The sequence below is a fragment of the Idiotropiscis lumnitzeri genome, chromosome 4 (assembly GCF_059441095.1).
Source record: "Idiotropiscis lumnitzeri isolate Australia: NSW breed Sydney's pygmy pipehorse chromosome 4, RoL_Ilum_1.0, whole genome shotgun sequence".
NCBI lineage: Eukaryota > Metazoa > Chordata > Actinopteri > Syngnathiformes > Syngnathidae > Idiotropiscis > Idiotropiscis lumnitzeri.
In genome coordinates this window covers 12206601-12224265 of record NC_142394.1, presented here as the reverse complement: position 1 = coordinate 12224265, position 17665 = coordinate 12206601, and the positions used below count along the sequence as shown (strand labels likewise).

The window sequence follows — 17665 nt, the reverse complement described above, 5'->3', positions numbered from 1 at the left end:
CTTAACTGTGGTTAAAAAAAATGACTACATTAAGTAAATATTTGCCAATTTAAAAAAATCTTTTGGAGAAATATGATGATAAATTCAGTTTTGTATTTGTGCAGGTAGTCCGGCTGGATCCCTAACTTCAAAAACAGGTTAATTGAAGACTATGGAATTGTGCCTTGGTGTTAAAGTGAGTTTGATTGATGGGCCTTGACTGGACACCAGGCTAGGGTGTACACCCCCCCCTCCCTCCCTCTCACAAAGTCAGCTGGGATAGACTTCAGCTCACCCCGTAACCTAATGAGAATACGGGGTATAGAAAATGAATGGGTGAATGTTTTTGTAGCTCTTTGTTTCAGTTAATTGAGAGTAATGGTGTAATTAATCTTTCTAAGATTCATGGCCATCATTGTGAAAACCAAAACCCATATTAAGTAATCGTCCACTATTTTGTACAATACAGTAATGCCTCATTTTTCGTGGTTCATGAATCACCCGCCAAAGTGAAATGTCAGCCTCACAGTAGAGAGGTACAAGGTTCGATTCCGGCTCCGGCCTTCCTGTGTAGTGCTTATAAAAACTTAAATAATATAAATGAAATAAAATGAAAAAGAATGTTCATTTGTTTGTTTGTTGTGTGCGGGCGCTGTTTGGTCGATTTCATGCCAGAAACCATTCACACGCCTTGAGTGCCCGTGGGTATGGACAAAGCCTCTGAGTCAATTCATCTCGAAACTTGGCTTTCTGCAATATCACTGCCTTTTTTGGGGGGGATGAATACTTTGGATGGTGGACGACTGGTTAGCACGATGGCCTCACAGTGCAGAGGTGCAGCGTTCGATTCCAGTCCTGTGTGGTGTTTGCATGTTCTCCCCGTGCCTGTGTGGGTTTTCTCCGCGTACTCCGTTTTCCTCCCACATTCCAAAAACATACATGGTAGGTCGATTGAACACTCTGAATTGTCCTTGGGCATGAGTTTGTCTTTATGTGTGATTGGCTGGCAACCAGTTCAGAGTGTACCCCGCCTAGATGCCCGAAGACGGCCGGGATAGGCTCCAGCACCCCCGCGTCCCTTGAGAGGATCAGCGGCTTGGATAATGGATGGATGAATATTTCTGAAAAATCTGCAAAACAAAAATGCAAAAAGTGAAGCGCGACGTGTCGAGGGATTACTATACTGTGATAGTGCTCAGCGAATGAAGACTTTACCAATTTTCTTGACTAAGAAGAAATCAAGTGAAAAACTGGAGTGTGAGGAAAGATTGTGAAGACAGTCTGAGTGATCTCTTCATTCAAGCGTCTTGTGACCACTCTAGTTTCAAATGTGTCAACCTTTCCCATCTGACGGTATCTTCCTCACTCTTACTTGTCATTCTTGAGAGACTCTCTTTTCAGCTCCTTTAGCCTTCAACATCACCTCTCCGTCTGCTCTCCCAACCATTCCAGTCATTTCCTCTTCTCTTATCAGCGTCATTGCATCTATCTTCTCTTCTCATTTTTGTAGCTCAGTCAGCCGCTTACTTCAATTCACAGCTTAGTATCACATCCTATTTTACTTTTCCCCAGCTTCTAAAGAATTTATTGGCCAGTCCATTGAAATAAAAAGCATTCTTACAGATTGACTGACAGACAGTCTCTTGTGGAAGTGTCCCATACTTTTTGAGGATATTTCATTTTCTTCATTTCACTCGTCAAGAAAAGTGTTCTCATAGATTATGTGAGTATCAATGAAAGTTATCACCAACAAACTTCAACAAAATGTCACATTATTGTATGTTTCATTTCTTGAATTTTGTCCTTCAACCCACAAATTAGAATTCAGATTTGTCAAGGAATTATATGAAATCATTATATGCACATAAATATACAGTGATGTGAAAATGTTTTTGCACATTTTTTTTTACAGAATTTCAAAAATCTATACTTTTGGTCATTGGGTGTTATTTTTTACAAATGATTGAGCAATCTGAAATTTTGAAGATGGCTTGCTCATTTTGATGATGCAATGTTAATTGTTGAGCATGACATTTTTGGGGTCTTCTGAAAAGTGATGATTTTGCATAGAAAGATAAAATAAATAAGAGTTCAGCCCAATGTCAGCAATGCTGCAACAAAGGGAACAAATGGGAACAGTTGTGACCTCCTCTTACACAGGATGTGATGAGGTCACCAGTAGGTACGCACATTGAAGCAAAGGAGACAGGAAGAAAGGAAAGATGACCGTCTTCTGTCTCCATTCTCAGACAGTTATTTCAGGAGCTTTTCTTATTGTTTTGTAACTGTTACGATAGTTAATAAATTGAAACTGAGAACACTGATCGACCGTTTAGCATGTCTGCCTCACAGTGCGTATATTTATTTGCACAAAAAATAGGGGTGAGACCAACAAATTACAAATAGTGCCACTGGCTACAAAGAACCAGGTTAAAAAAGGCAAACCAAAAACACTTGCAAAAAAGGCAAGGACAAAATAAAAACAAAAATCCTTTGGCAGAAAACCACAAGGAAACTCAATACACATGATGGCAAGCAAGATTACCACTAGAACTAAAATATTATCGGTAGGAAAAAAGGCAATACATGCGAGAGCCGATAATCAAAATAAGAGCATCTAGATACATTTGGCACTGGGGATACAGTCGTGAGCAAGGCAAATATCCCATTGAGTGGCTGGAATAGCAGCCCTTAAATAGTACGCTGATGAGATAGGCGACAGGTGCGCTGCTGGAGGGAACGCCCACCACTCCAGCTGAGACTGAATACAAAACAAACAGAACTATGACATAAAACAACCCAGTCCCAACTTGAATTATAAATCTGAATTGTTAATATAAATTCGTTAATCTGACGTCTACAATGATTAGTAATTATTTGTCTTCAACTTTTTTCTGTGAAATGTTGGACCGTGTCCGTGGGAATTTGTGTTCATTCATCCAGACTATCTGTGATTGGCTGCTGATCAGACTCCGCTTCTCCCTCATTGTCATCTGTGTTGGCTCCAGCTCATTCCCGATTGCTTCTGAAAATAAATGGCTAAAGTCACTAAGGTAGGTCTTGGGACAGGCCCTGGCCCACTATATTTGTTCTACTTCCTCCCCATTATTTCCAAAGGGGTTTTCAATGGGGATGATTTTGAGTTATTCCGCACCAAACTCATCCAAACATGCCTTTGTGGACTTTGCTTGGTGCAGTGGTGCAAAGTCATGCAGCAACAGAAAAGCCTTTCCCAAACTGCTTCCACACAGTTGGAAGCTCAGAATTGCATCAAGTTTTCATTATTGTCATTTCTTTCATGTTTGAATGGCATAGGGATGCTTTAGGCTAATATGATTTGAGTTTAATTTGACAGCTGCACAGTATGAGTCTGAAAAAAAATTCTATTCCTGCCCACTACTTTCGGTTCTGTCTCATCATGTCAGAGAGATTAGGCTTCATGAGCCAGCAGTCAGAGCACACATGCAAAGTGACTAACAATTTTACATGCTTTTTTTAATATGCTTTGAACAACTCAGAGATGTCTGTGGATTTTTATAAAAACAAAGCTGAGCAGAATCCGTTTTAAAACAATGCCTCGATAAAGCTGTTTTTATAGATTGTTGTTTTTATGTGAATACATTTCATTCCCGAGACATTCTAGTCGGCCATCTAAGCACTGTTGACCTTTGATCACGCCCATCATCCTTCAAACTGGGCTCGCCTCACCAGATACGCCTCTGTCTTCCTTTAACACGCTGTATTAAATCCACTGAACTGATAATGCCCTTTCAGTAGTAAATTTGATTAATGCAACTCCAAGAAAATCAATTTCCACCATCTTTCTCCCCTGTTTCATCTCTTTTCCCCATCTTCCTTGGCCTATCCATCTATCTTCAAGATTGTCATGGTGGTGGCTCTGATCTAATCTATCTTGAAGCCGTGCTGCAGGAGTAATGGCGTGGATTACCGCATAGCCCAAACTCATCAGTGTAAAATCTTATTTCCCTAAAGAATGAGATTTCTGCCTCACTAACACCAACATTTCAAATGAGTTGATTCGCATTAAGTCTGCCTTATTTTCTTTAATGAAATAATTGATTCACCCCAAAAACTGTATTTTCTTGCTACTGTACGGTATCTACTAATGAAACATATTTTTGTTCAACAGATGTACGTGTAATGGGTGTGTGCAAAAGGTTCAATGAAGGCACTCAAATGACTGATTTCCAGATTCTATTTGTTCCTGCAGAAGACAATACACAGTTTGTCTTCTCGAGTCCTTAAAGGGGAAGGCAACCCTAAATTTTACAAACATTTTACTTTACTTCAATAGCATTTTGATTAATATTGCATTTTTGCAATTTGAGTTAAGCAGCAAAATCCACCCGTTTTTAGCCATCCCAGGGGACGGCCATTTTGTCACATCTGTCGACTCAAAATAACATCACAGTTCTGAGCAATCACGGCTCACTTATTTTCTGAAGCTGAGCTAGGATGGATTGTACCCTGAGCCCTGAGGAACTTTGATGTCATTCGATGTCACAACAAGTGACCAAAATGGCCACCCACTAAAATGTACATCAACAGGTGGATTTTGCTGCTTAACTCATATTCCAAAAACACAATATTAATCAGAATGCCATATTTCGACTAGGAGGACTGCATAGTACATATTTTTGTCAAGTTTTTTTTAAGTTGACCTCCCCTTTAATATGTACATCTACTGCCCTCAGCAATCAACATCGCATTGTGAAGGAAGAATGAAGTTGCTTTGGAAGCCCTACAGGTATGACAGAAGCAGAACGTGCAGAACACACCGGAAACGACAAAATATTCATTAATAAAATGATTCATTGAGATTGAATTCACAAATATAAAAAATAACCACAAAATGATCATTTAAATTCAGAAAAAAAGTAGGAAGAAAAATAATAAATTAACTATATTTTTTTTACATATATGCGGTATTTTTGACTGAAGTTGTTTTCTTCTTTAATACAATAAAATACAACTTTATTTATATGGCGCATTTCACAATAGCCTCCTGAAAACCAAGAAAAATGTATCTTTCAGTTGTATTTATTTTTCCCTTTGTAATGCCTGCCTCCTTAGAACTAAAACAATCAAAATTATGCATTTTATAAAAATATTTTTACTATAGGATTTACAGCATATCCACTATAGTGGACAACAGAATGATTTTACTGCAGTACAACAAAATTAGAAGAGGCTGACATGGAAAGAAAAGAGCCCATTCTTTTAAAGATGAAAATACAATACAATAGAATGACCATTTAGCCTATATTTTTGGAAGCAGCGAAGCAAAATGTCACTTCTATCGGGGCCAATTTGTCTTTCAAGACTGACATGGTTATGCTGTGTGTACCCCGCCTACCGCCCATAGACAGCTGAGATAGCCTCCAGCATTTTTCAGAAAATGGATGTAGGGAATATATTGTGAGTCAAAAACAAAGCAAAACAGCAATTTAAACTGGAAATATTAGCTGTATGGGATGAGTCAGTGATGCTGACAAGAATACTGATCTAGTACTTTGGGTTTTTCTCCAAATTCAGTGTCTCATTTGACTGACTAAACACCATAGCTTCCGAGTTGAGGTTATTGGTCTTAATCCACCTTGTTGATACACTTCAAACTTGCTTAATTGTGTGGACAGGAAGCAGTACGTTGCCCTATTCCTCAAAAAGACCTCATTTATATTTATGACAGTCTTGAGTCTCCATTCCTGATTAATCCACTTAATATTAGGATGCGCATCCGTAAATCTCCTCCAAGCTGTGAGATAGTGTAGTGTAGAGCGAGTATGTGATCTGAATGCACTCTCTGTAATTTGCAAACGGAAAAGCTTGTACCTAAAGAACTCCTACTACAAATCTTGTTATCTCACTTGCCCCTTGGATAACTAGTCAGAATAGTAAAGCACATGGTTGTCCCGTGTCTTCAGTCATATCTTTCCGCATTTCCAAGCACATCACAATGAGACTAGTTTAAGACATAAGCAAGCCATTGAAGTACTGATGATTATGATCCTCTTTTTCACTATGAGAGACAGGCACAATGAGTCACAGATTAGCAAATCAGCAGAGAGTAAATGCTGCCTAATTCCCTCGGAGGAGCTGAAAGGTTTCTTCATCCTTGTTGAGAGCTGCTCAGCTCAATGTGAAGAGCTTTTATGGCGGGCTGCTTGCGTCGGGACGCTGCAAAATCAACAAATAGTTGAAAGTAGTGTCTAGTCAAATAGGTGTTGACATGATTTAGTTTGTTAGTGCCATTTCTACCCAGTTTGGAGTCATGTCCAAGGGTGTACACTAAGGGATAAGGAACAAGCCCTGCAGAGAAAACCTAAAATCTGCGACTATTTGATCCCCACAGTAAAAGAGTTTTGTATTAACCATAGAGATTTGCATTGCAACCAACAGTATTAACTAGCAAACTAGACTAAATAGATCACCAGCATAAATTGATGCGACATCACAAATATGCAAATAAATATGTGCTCGAACACTTAAGACCAGACTTTAAGTAACACAGTGAAGTTACTTCAAACAACATCTTTTGAGGGGAGAATGTACCAGCAAAGAAGGCAAATCTGACCAACGTCCGGATTTGAACCCACTTGGATGAAAACAAGTATGATGTGCTTGTATATGACGACAACTAAACGCCAATTTGACCGTTATTTAAACTGGTAAGGTAATTAAAAACATATTTGCTTTTAATAGCGATCTGCATGCAGACAGCAGAGCAAAAAAAAATCTTATAAAAATAATTATAATTTCATAGGTGCAGTGTGGTGCCATCTCGACCAGAGGCTTGGGAGCTTGAGGTGTTGGTTCTGTGCAGGATCTTAGCTGTTCCTGGTAATGAACTCAACTGCATGGAGATGTCGTTATTCCATGGTATCTGCCTGAGCCATTGCCGTTGGTCACTGTTCTCAGTGCCCCGATTACTACTGGCACCATTGTTGCCTTTTGTGAGTGCATTAGACACACACACACAAGCACGGGCACACAAACACAGAGACACGGAGAATACATATATATTGGCCAATTCTAAGGTAACAGTAGATTTGTTGGCGATAAGCAAAAACATACTTTGTTTCACCTTGAATGGTGCAAGAGATGAATTGAAGGACTGTCAATAAAACAGGTTACCTCAAAGTCAGACGAACAACACCACCAAGTCTTCACCAGAAGTGATTCATTTATTTATTTGGTTATTTATTTAGTTTTCTATTTATCCACCCAACCATCCATTATCCAAGCCGCTTCTCCTCACGAGGGTCATGGGTGTGCTGGAGCCTAACCCAGCTGTCTTCGGGAAGTAGGCGGGGTACACCCAAGACTGGTTGCCAGTCAATCGCAGGGCCCATAAAGACAAACGACCATCAGAGATCACAGTCACAATTAGGGGCAATTTATAGTGTTGCATTAACCTGCCACGCAGGTCTTTGGAATGTGGGTGGAAACCCGCGGAAAAACCACACCGGCACGAGGAGAACATGCAAACTCTACACCGGAAGGCCGGTGCCGGACCAAAATCGAACCTTTATCTATTTATTTACTTGAATATGCAGGGGAAGACTATTACAATAGAGAATGAAAGTGTAATATTCAATTCAGCCCTTCTGTGTTTCATATCTTACACTCCAATTCACATGTGCAATCTGGTGTGTCCTTGAATACCCCTGACAGTTCCAAGTTCCACCTTAACTCTCCCTTCTCTCCGCTCAGCACTACTTAAGCAGATGGCCACAGGTGGAAAAAATAGAACTGGATGAACCTGTAGGCAGCTGCCTTCAGTCACATGCTCCATAACACTTCCATATACATTGACACGCACACCCCCACAAACACAACTCCCTGCTTTTCTCTTAGGCACACAGGACGCCATAACAAACATGCAGATAATATATATATATATATATATATATATATATATATATATATATATATATTGTACTGTCCTCGCAAAGACGTGGGTGAGCATCGTCTAAGCTAGACAGCAAGCTAAACTCTTGAATGATGCAAGACGTCCTCTGGTTGTTTTTCACTTTTAATGGGAAATCTTGACACCGTTGAAAGAGTGAAACTAAAAATAAACACAAATCAACCCATCAGGCACGTGGGTCAGTATCATATGCGTTCGAAGACAATACAAAACAAATTAGCTGGCAATTCAACAGCAACTCACTAGCATACATCCAAAAGCCTTTAAATGTTAACCCTAGATTCATACAAACAACAATATGGCATGTTACATACAAGCGTTGCCTCTGTTGGAGGAAATTGCTTCCGCTGGATCGCAGGTGCACGCAATCTATATTCCCCTCCCACACGTAGTTTAGCCATCAACACTTCCTGCTTTACGGTACATCCGCCAAAATAAAGGTATGCCTTTCAAAATAAAAGTTGTCATAAACAAATAAGATTAACCTTGCCTGAAAAGCAGAATATATATATATATATATATATATATATATATGTGTGCGTGTGTGTATGTATATATATATATATATACAAACACACACACACACACATTTCTTACAGTGGAACCTAGGAACATATGTCTTGGCTCACCCGCACCCTGTGTGAGTGTGACAGAAAAGGCGGGTGTTGAAGCTTTCAAACGTTAGGTAAAGTGGGTGTTGCGACACCCCTGCTATTAGCACATGGCATCCTCTTAAGGACAGCTCTCTGCAATTGAGCATGTGCCATCTATTTCCAAGCCACAGATTATCACAGCTCTAATGGCTGACAGATGGTGAAAAATTGGCTCTAATACTAATGCGACAAAATGTTGCAGGCAGTCATTTTCATGAATTCTTTTTAATTTCGCTCATAAAGTAGCAAACCTGTGAAGTGGCAAATACTGACAGAAATTCCATGTACTCCCTCATTTCATTAGATTTGGGGATATGGCAGAGGCAATTTTGAGATTGTTACCAAAATGCACAGAGGAAATTGACCAGGGCACTAATGCTCAATAAATGGCAACGTGATACAATATAATTTAGTGTATGCCATGTCATGCCAATTTGTTCCCCATACAACAATGTAATTGAGTAAATAGATCGGCTTTCATGAATGAATTAACATCGGCAGACAGTGAAGTATGTTTTGGCTGTTGAATGATGCTGACATCTAGTGGTGTATATTTGTACAGTACCTGGATTTAGCTCAGGGACCAAAAAAATGAAGACCGTTAACTGTTTACAGTACATTGTTCATTGGCTGGTTAACTTTCTTTGGCACAAAATAATACATTCAACACATCTTTGAAAGTGCAATTATCTAGATGTCGTTTTGTTTGATTATTTTCTTCCAGGTTTTTGGTATGCTAACTTTTTAGCAAGTGTCTGCAGAGTAAATAAAAGAATAATTTCAAATATATTTTAATAAAGGTTGTTATATAATCTTAAATCACAGCATTTTTAGTCCATCAATTTAGCTTGATTTAATCAATTCCAAGGCAAGAAAATATAGTGTACTCAGAGGGGGGCATTGTCAGTCTGTCATCAAGTTCCTGTCGGTATTTCAGGCCAACCGACGTGGGCCCAGTCCGTTCCTCGTTGGCAAATGCCAATCTTTGTGTGAGGCATAATTCCATGTTACACACAGGCGCCGGACAAGCTGCGTGTGACGTGGTACCAGGACGCTGTTAGGCTGACGAACTGGCCAGGCCTGAAATACTGACGAGAACTTACTGATGAACTAAAGCACTGATGAATGCCCACCTCAGAGTTTTAATCAACACATTTTCACTGAATTCCCAATGGCCAGAACGCCCCTGCTAGTATTACAGCAACATGCAACAATGTAACAGCTGGGACATGCGCCACAACACTGTTAGAGTTGGCCTGTTTGACACAAATAATTACTTGTAGATGATTTAAGCTTGGCCGTTGTATATCTGTGACCTTTTTACTTGGCGCTGCATATTGCTTTCTTAGACACCCTTGACCTAAATATCTGTTTGGAGCAGGGAGATATATAAAACATCCAGGAAACCATAATATAAGGACCCAGTGATGGGTTCCCTCATCAAGCAAAAATAAAGTGAGCAATAGCACAATAATAATACGGTATCCTCGCATAATTTAAAGTGACCAGCAGTGCAGTAATTATGATCAAATGATGAATATGCATTTGATGCCGACTCCTTGAGCACTTTCAAGTGTGATCACAACAGTTATCCATCCATTCATCCATCCATTATCTGAGACGCTTTTCCTCACAAATGCACACAAACGCCCACTCACACTGACAATCACACCTAGAGACAATTTACAGCGTCCAATCAATCTATGATGCACGTCTTTGGAATGTGGGAAGAAACCGGATTATCCAGAGAAAACCCATGCAGGCACGGGAAGAACATGCACACAGTGGAAGGTCGGAACCAGAATCAAACCTTGCACCTCTACACTGTGAGGCTGACGCGCTTACCAGTCGTCCGCCGTGCCCGCCAAACAACAGTTATATTTGTACAAATATGTATAGAGCTGAAGCTACAACAATGAATATGGAACCGCTGTCAACTCAGGGTTGAACAAAATTGGCACACTTTGGCACAAATGGCCAATCAATTACAGTGTCTTAAACATTTTCACTTTTGTCATCCTGGACAGTATATTACATTACAGTTCACTTGTATTTACATTCCAAATATGGTACAGTTGCATTTACCATTTCTAACTGTTCTCAAACCTGTATTTATTTAGTTTTTTTAACTTATGTGTGGAAGATTTTCTTTTTTAAATTATTATTATTTTAAATGATTATTATTACCTATTTGTTGAGTACAGCTCAGTCGCATTTGCCTTCTAAGCGCAATACAGATGCGTTTAGCATATGCTCATGTACAGTTTCAACTTATTGGTTCTTAAAAATAATTTTGTATTTTCCTATATTTAAGTGCAGCGTTAACGTTCAAACTACATTGCATTACATTGCGTAAGATATCTTTTCATGGGGCCCAAAATCCATGCCACTGATAAATTGGTTTTAGCGCGGTAAACAAATGAAAGGTGACGAATCACAAAGTGTCCCTTTCATCCTTCGATTTGTCCGTATGCGGTCCTTGGAAGGAAAAGTTGGAACTCGCCAGGTTGAATCGGCGCAAAGCATTCACTACATATCCCACAAACAACTGCGAAATGGCCCTGCTCCTCTATGACGCGGTATTGCCATGAGTCATCCAATGGTTGCGTTGAATATGATGATTGACGCACAGGTCACATGCTACCATTGGTTTCTATGCGGTTTCCAGGAAGTGAACGCCACCACTGGGAACCACCTCCTACATGTGAGCTCAGTCGGCTGCACCACGCGCGGCGTGCGGAGGAGAGAAACCGGCGGAAAGGCAACGTCATCCCTCGGACCACCGACTCGACGTAGAGGAGAAAACAGCGAGCGGAGCGGCGTTGTCCGAGGCAGGTACGGTATTGATTGTTTTTTCAGATGGTTTAATCGCAACATCACAGTAGCTGTAGAAAAGAAACGGGGGGAAAAGTAGGTCGAATTAGGTAAGAAACGGGTGGACTTTAGGGCCTGGCAGAGTGTAGGCCTCTTAGCGCTCCGCGTACTTTACTGAGACGTAGAGCCCGGGTAGAAGCTCTTGTCTTCGGTCAGTCATAGCTTCAATACTGGCCAGGTGCCTGTCAAGACACCGCACCATTCATTCGGCGAGGTACACGACTCTGAATGAGCTCCGGCCTTTTTTGGTCGTGACCACTATTCTATCATATTTATGCCTCTTTTCCTACATTTTAGGTGCTGATCAACTACAGCAGAAAGATGGCGGACGACCCCAGCGCGGCGGATAGGAACGTGGAGATCTGGAAGATCAAGAAGCTGATCAAAAGTTTGGAAGCTGCCCGTGGGTAAGGACGCGATGTCGTGTGTTGTGTCCGTGTGTTGGTCGCTGGCACTGACTTAACACGACGTTAACCGGCTGAAGTTATTGTGTAAACGTGCCCAGTCGCAACAGCTGGACATCAGCTACGAAGGGCCGACTTTGGGAGTGGTTAGCTTAGCATCGCTAGCTTTTTGCCGCTGTGGCTGCTAGCCTGCCAGTGAATGGGTGCTGTCGTCGCATTTCGCCGGCCTGTTAAAAAAAACACAAAAAAACGATTGTAACTACGTGACCACCTTGACGTTTTCAGTTGCCAATTTCATACTTCAGTGGTAAATGAAACGCGTTAAACCCAGTAGACAGACTAAGACAGCGATCCTGAGGACATCCGTTACAAACGTCATCTCTGGAGCGAGGCCGCCATGGATGTCTTTAGCGAGATGGCTAATTGATGAAAATGAGAGGTTGCTAAACTTCCAGTGGATCTATTAACGACCCAAAATACTTGCATTTTTTTCAAATGACGTCAAGCTAGGGATTTGTCCTAAAAGCCAATGAGGCGAGCCTTATTTTGTAGCAGTAGTGTCACTATAACGTCATTGTTTCAACATGGTTAAGGACTACCTATTTCTCTTGATATTGTAATGGTTGAACGTTTCACAACTTATTACATAAGGTGGTCCATTCTCTATGTCAACTGGTGGTTGTTTTCCCCACTACTCAACCTGCTTGTTGCTACCAACCATTGAGTGCTGTGTCAGCATGCTTGTGGCCCTCTTATGTGGCCAGTGAATGGAGCGATGGAAATGGCAGAAGTGGAACTGTACTCTGCTTTTCACTATCTCGCACTATAGTGCGTTTGCAGTGATCTATCTAGTGTCTGTCCAATAACACGAGTATCACAGTTAAAAACTAAAACAGTGATGCGACTTTTAGTTGTGATACCTTGATTAATGTTAACACTCACATCTCAGATGATGTTTCCCCAAATGAAATGAATGTGAATGCCATTAATCTTTTTCGGGCCCCATATAACAGATATTTATTTATTTTTTTGTTGAAAAAAAAACACTCTCCTGCATTGCACTTTATAGATACATTCACTGTAACATAAATGTATTGTGAAGCATAAAACTAGGGGTGAACCATATATTCTGTCACAAAAAATTGTCCTTTTGTTTTGTCACCAAAACGACAAAGCCAAAACAGAATGTTTTGATGGTGCAAGCAAAAACCTTTAAAGCTAGCACTATAGCTTAGCTTAGCTAACCATGACGACTGGGACGTCGTAGGACACTGCAGAATGACTTAAAAGAAAAAGAGGGGGGTGATAAAAAGACGTTCATCACTCTCACCACTGTGGCCGCCATCAGTGCACCTTGGTCGGTCTTGTATGCGCCAGTGGCCCGCTGAACTGAGCGGATGTGACCGGCAGGAAATGAGACCAAAATTCCCCTGCCGCTGTATTCGTCCATTGGCCCTGAGTAAGAAGGCTGCCTGGTTGAGGCCGTTAAGGGCTGCCTCTCAAGTTGTCGTAAACGATTGTGTTATAGCAAAACAACATCAGTGCTAGTTTCCTTAACTAGCTATTGTTTTTTTGTATTGTGCGAAAGCATTAAGAAAGTTTTGTCGCATTTGGTTATATACACAACATGTAATTACTTGTTTTAGTTTTAGTTTTCCCCATACACCTGAACTGGGAGTGGCAATAAACCGCTTAAAGCAAGAACGTAGCCTCGCTTTTGTATATTTATTCACGATCTGCCAAACTGATGTTTGTTGTTAAGTTCGCTGTGTCCATCTACCCTTGGTAACTCAAATTTCTTTCTTCCAACACGAGAAAAAAAAGTGGTCAAGCAACTGCTTGTATTCGGAAAAATTCACGTCAGGTCCGTTTTAAGTAAAGTTATGACTGCATAATAACAGTAATGTCCTCCTCCTTTTTAGTAATGGCACCAGTATGATCTCTCTGATCATCCCACCCAAGGACCAGATTTCCAGAGTGGCCAAAATGTTGGCAGATGAATTTGGCACCGCTTCCAACATCAAGAGTCGAGTCAACAGACTCTCCGTTCTTGGGGCCATCACCTCTGTACAGCAAAGACTAAAGCTCTATAACAAAGGTAGGTCAAACACATCAAATTAGAAATGTAATATCCTGCTGTCTTGCATTCAATGTAAGTAATTATACTGGTTCTATACTTTCAAAGGGGTATTAACTGGTATACTGCCATTTATTTTTTGTACACACATTTAGTAGCAAGGGGTCGGTGGGATTCAGTAGCTTTGTGCAAATCCTCCAACTTTATGTGTGGGCATGATAAGTAAGATGTCCAAGTGCCTATATCTGAGCACTCGCAAGCTGTTTATATCAACAAAAGATCCCATCTGTGTTTTTTTTAATTCGGAAAAGTCAATAACAAGCTTCCCTTTGCTCATGTTTATGATCTAATGGAGTATCCTCAGGGTGACCTGTTGAGTTGATAAAAGTATGGCAAGAGGGCCTGAACAATTCTTAACATGCTGCTCAGTGCTAGGCTATCATTTCTAATGTTGTAGGATGGATATATAAAAATACTTCTCTGGAATGCATTTTCCCTCATGGCCAGCACCCTTTCTAAATCCATGTCCCAGTATTATTGTATATGGGTGATTTTGATTGCATAGCCGATCATTGGCAAAATTAATGCTGTTTAATAGTCATCTGAAAACGACACATTTTAATGTTATTTTACTCTTCTCGCTTCAGTGCCACCCAATGGCTTAGTTGTGTACTGCGGCACCATTGTTACAGACGAAGGGAAGGAGAAAAAAGTTAATATTGACTTTGAGCCTTTTAAGCCAATCAACACCTCCCTGTACCTTTGTGACAACAAGTTCCATACAGAGGTGGGTGTTTACTCTTTTGTGTCGTTTGGACTTCAGTTGTACAATATTCTGTTTTGTCTCATGCTTGCAATCTTTTCCTTCAAAACGTAGGCATTGACAGCCCTGCTCTCTGATGACAGTAAATTTGGCTTTATTGTGATTGACGGTAGTGGGGCGCTGTTTGGCACACTGCAGGGGAACACCAGGGAGGTGCTGCACAAGTTCACTGTGGACCTACCTAAGAAGCACGGTACTATACCACAATGCTCGCGCAACAGATTTTTGTATTTGCTACAACCCAGTAGGGATTTAAGACGAGGTTTTCCTCAATGGAACTTTGACACTTTCTAATCATCTTTGTCATAGGCAGAGGAGGACAGTCAGCTTTGCGTTTTGCCCGTTTAAGAATGGAGAAGAGGCACAACTATGTGAGGAAAGTGGCCGAAACGGCTGTCCAGCTGTTTGTGTCCAACGACAAAGTCAATGTGGCAGGAATGGTTTTGGCTGGTTCTGCTGACTTCAAGACTGAGCTAAGCCAGTCTGACATGTTTGACCCAGTAAGTGTGTGTTCTAAATGTGTGACGTTAGTTGTGGTTTACTTTCCTTTTTTTTCTCCCCTACCCCCGGTCATGTATCACTTGATGTTTGGAGAATGTGGACTTATTGCCCAAATTACTTACTTTAAATTGCACATAGTTTATTTTAATGCATTATTTAAGTAGACATTATTTGAAACGGGTTCATTTTTTCGTTGAAAATGAATCCTAGACAAGTTTAAATGACCTGATTTTCCTAAAAACATTTCACTGTATATCATCACTTGTGGCATGACTCTTGTCCAACCAAATTGTTTCGTCGGAATTAACTGTTGCACATTTTGTGGTATACACACAATGTGTTTTGATTGATTGACATTGTTGCTCAGGTTTTAACTAGTGGACATTTTTGTTTTTAAATAATAGAGGTTACAGGCCAAAGTTCTGAAGTTAGTGGATATCTCCTATGGTGGAGAAAATGGCTTCAACCAGGCCATTGAGCTCTCAGCAGAAGTTCTCTCCAATGTCAAGTTCATCCAAGAAAAAAAACTAATAGGTAGGTTGTTTTATTAACACGGTGGCACAACTTTCAGAGTTCTCAACAAGGGAACTAAGCGCTAGTGAGATTTGCCAAATCCTCGTCATTAAAAAAAAAAAAAAAGATAATGCTTTTATAAGCCTCTTGTTTGTGGTTCTACAGGACGATACTTTGATGAGATCAGTCAGGACACCGGGAAGTACTGCTTTGGTGTGGAGGACACGTTGAAAGCCTTGGAGATGGGAGCGGTGGAGATCCTCATTGTCTACGAGAACTTAGACACCATGCGTTACATTTTACGTGTGCATGGGGCCGAGAGCAATGGAGCTGAGAATGGTACACATTGATCACATACGGCAGAAGTCACCTAAAAGTGAACCATGCAACCTCATGCTCAATGTGGTTTCTGTGATTCCCAGATGAGAAGACTTTGTACTTAACGCCAGAGCAGGAGAAAGACAAATCTCATTTCACAGACAAAGAGGTGAGGAGGACTGCACACGCTGAAGTAATTGGTGTTGAGTTAAATTGTTCAATCCGTCTGCATTTATGTTGACAGACGGGGCAAGAGCACGAACTGCTCGAGAGCATGCCGCTGTTAGAGTGGTTTGCCAACAATTACAAGAAATTTGGAGCCACGCTGGAAATAGTCACAGATAAGAGCCAAGAAGGATCTCAGTTTGTCAAGGGCTTTGGAGGCATTGGGGGTAAGCACTATTCAAATATAACAGTTTTATGAATTAGGATAGCAAAGAACACCATGACAAACTGGACACCTCTCGCATTGATGGGTAATGTGATTTTTTTTTTTTTGTCTCCCCGACAGGTATCTTGCGGTACAGGGTGGACTTCCAGGGCATGGAGTACCAAGGAGAGGACGACGAGTTCTTTGATTTGGATGACTACTAGGTAGTCGGGGACTGATATATTGGGAGAGAGAAAAAAAAACAAAGGAATGAAGAATTAAGGAAAGAAAAATGCCACCTCTCTTGCAGCAAGTGAGGGGCTCAACTGTGTTGACCACGAAATGACAGCCAACTTCCAATTTACTTGTTGAATACACAATCTTGCACATACATTTCATCTGTACACACATTGAAGTACATCACACAGGCTGAAGAGGAGTGAAATTTTCTTTCATCCAGAGAGGGAAAAAGCCTTTCCTGAATAAATCCCTGCCTTAGAGTGCTGGTTCCTTCCCCTAGTTGGATTGGACTTGACTCATTTTTGTTCCTCAACACCCCAACCCCCGTTCACCTCCATTTTGAATGAACACAACAGCAAGTTCCCAGTGTTTGCTGCCCTCAACCCAGAAGATTAACATCTGAATCAGATACGATACAAAAATGTATTTTCCTTTTCTCCCATCCTGCTTGTCCTACCCTCTATGCTTAACCTGTTTTCTTTTTCTTTTTCATTTTTTTACAGGCAACTGCTGCTGTTGTATTTTATGAAAGTGGGGGATTTTTTTTAAACCTGGGTTTCTGTAGAGAAAGGGGGACAATGTATTAAAATTTGAACTGCTGAAAACCATTGCTACCTCCTCATCTCCTGTGCTCTCAAACTTCCGCTGTCAGCCTGCCCATTTCTTGGAGAAACCTGAACATTTCTGTTTCCCAGTTGTCATATGTGATTGTATGCATGACTGCACAGTAATTCCACTTGTTTGAGTCATTATCCAACTCTACTTTGGACATGAATCTTGTTTCCAAATTTCCAGCAGCAGAAATCAAAGTTTTGGAAGTATACCTTGTTTGATTTGATTTACTACCAAGATTAAATCCCTCCTATTTTTGACTATCAATCCAAACATATAGTCCACAAGTGAGTTGTTTGTATTACAAATGGATTATGCAATTGTGTTCTTATTTCTAAAATGCATCCTAA

General features: G+C 40.6%; 1 protein-coding gene across 1 annotated transcript; it reads left to right on the top strand.

Annotated features, from left to right (window-relative positions):
• Positions 1 to 11251: 11251 nt before the first annotated feature.
• LOC148338148 (eukaryotic peptide chain release factor subunit 1) lies at positions 11252 to 17588 on the top strand. Its single transcript, XM_088294934.1, has 11 exons — positions 11252 to 11418; positions 11755 to 11864; positions 13784 to 13959; positions 14586 to 14725; positions 14816 to 14954; positions 15071 to 15261; positions 15667 to 15796; positions 15941 to 16114; positions 16198 to 16262; positions 16338 to 16485; positions 16605 to 17588. The coding sequence occupies exons 2-11, from the start codon at positions 11779 to 11781 to the stop codon at positions 16685 to 16687; spliced, it is 1332 nt and encodes a 443-aa protein (XP_088151060.1). The 5' UTR covers positions 11252 to 11418; positions 11755 to 11778; the 3' UTR covers positions 16688 to 17588.
• The last annotated feature ends 77 nt before the right edge of the window (positions 17589 to 17665 follow it).

Coding starts and splice junctions, on each gene's coding strand:
- LOC148338148 (XM_088294934.1), top strand. CDS start 11,779: ATGGCGGACGACCCCAGCGCGGCGGATAGGAACGTGGAGATCTGGAAG. Junction 13,960..14,585: donor ACTAAAGCTCTATAACAAAG/GTAGGTCAAACA, acceptor TTCTCGCTTCAG/TGCCACCCAATGGCTTAGTT. Junction 14,726..14,815: donor ACAACAAGTTCCATACAGAG/GTGGGTGTTTAC, acceptor TTCAAAACGTAG/GCATTGACAGCCCTGCTCTC.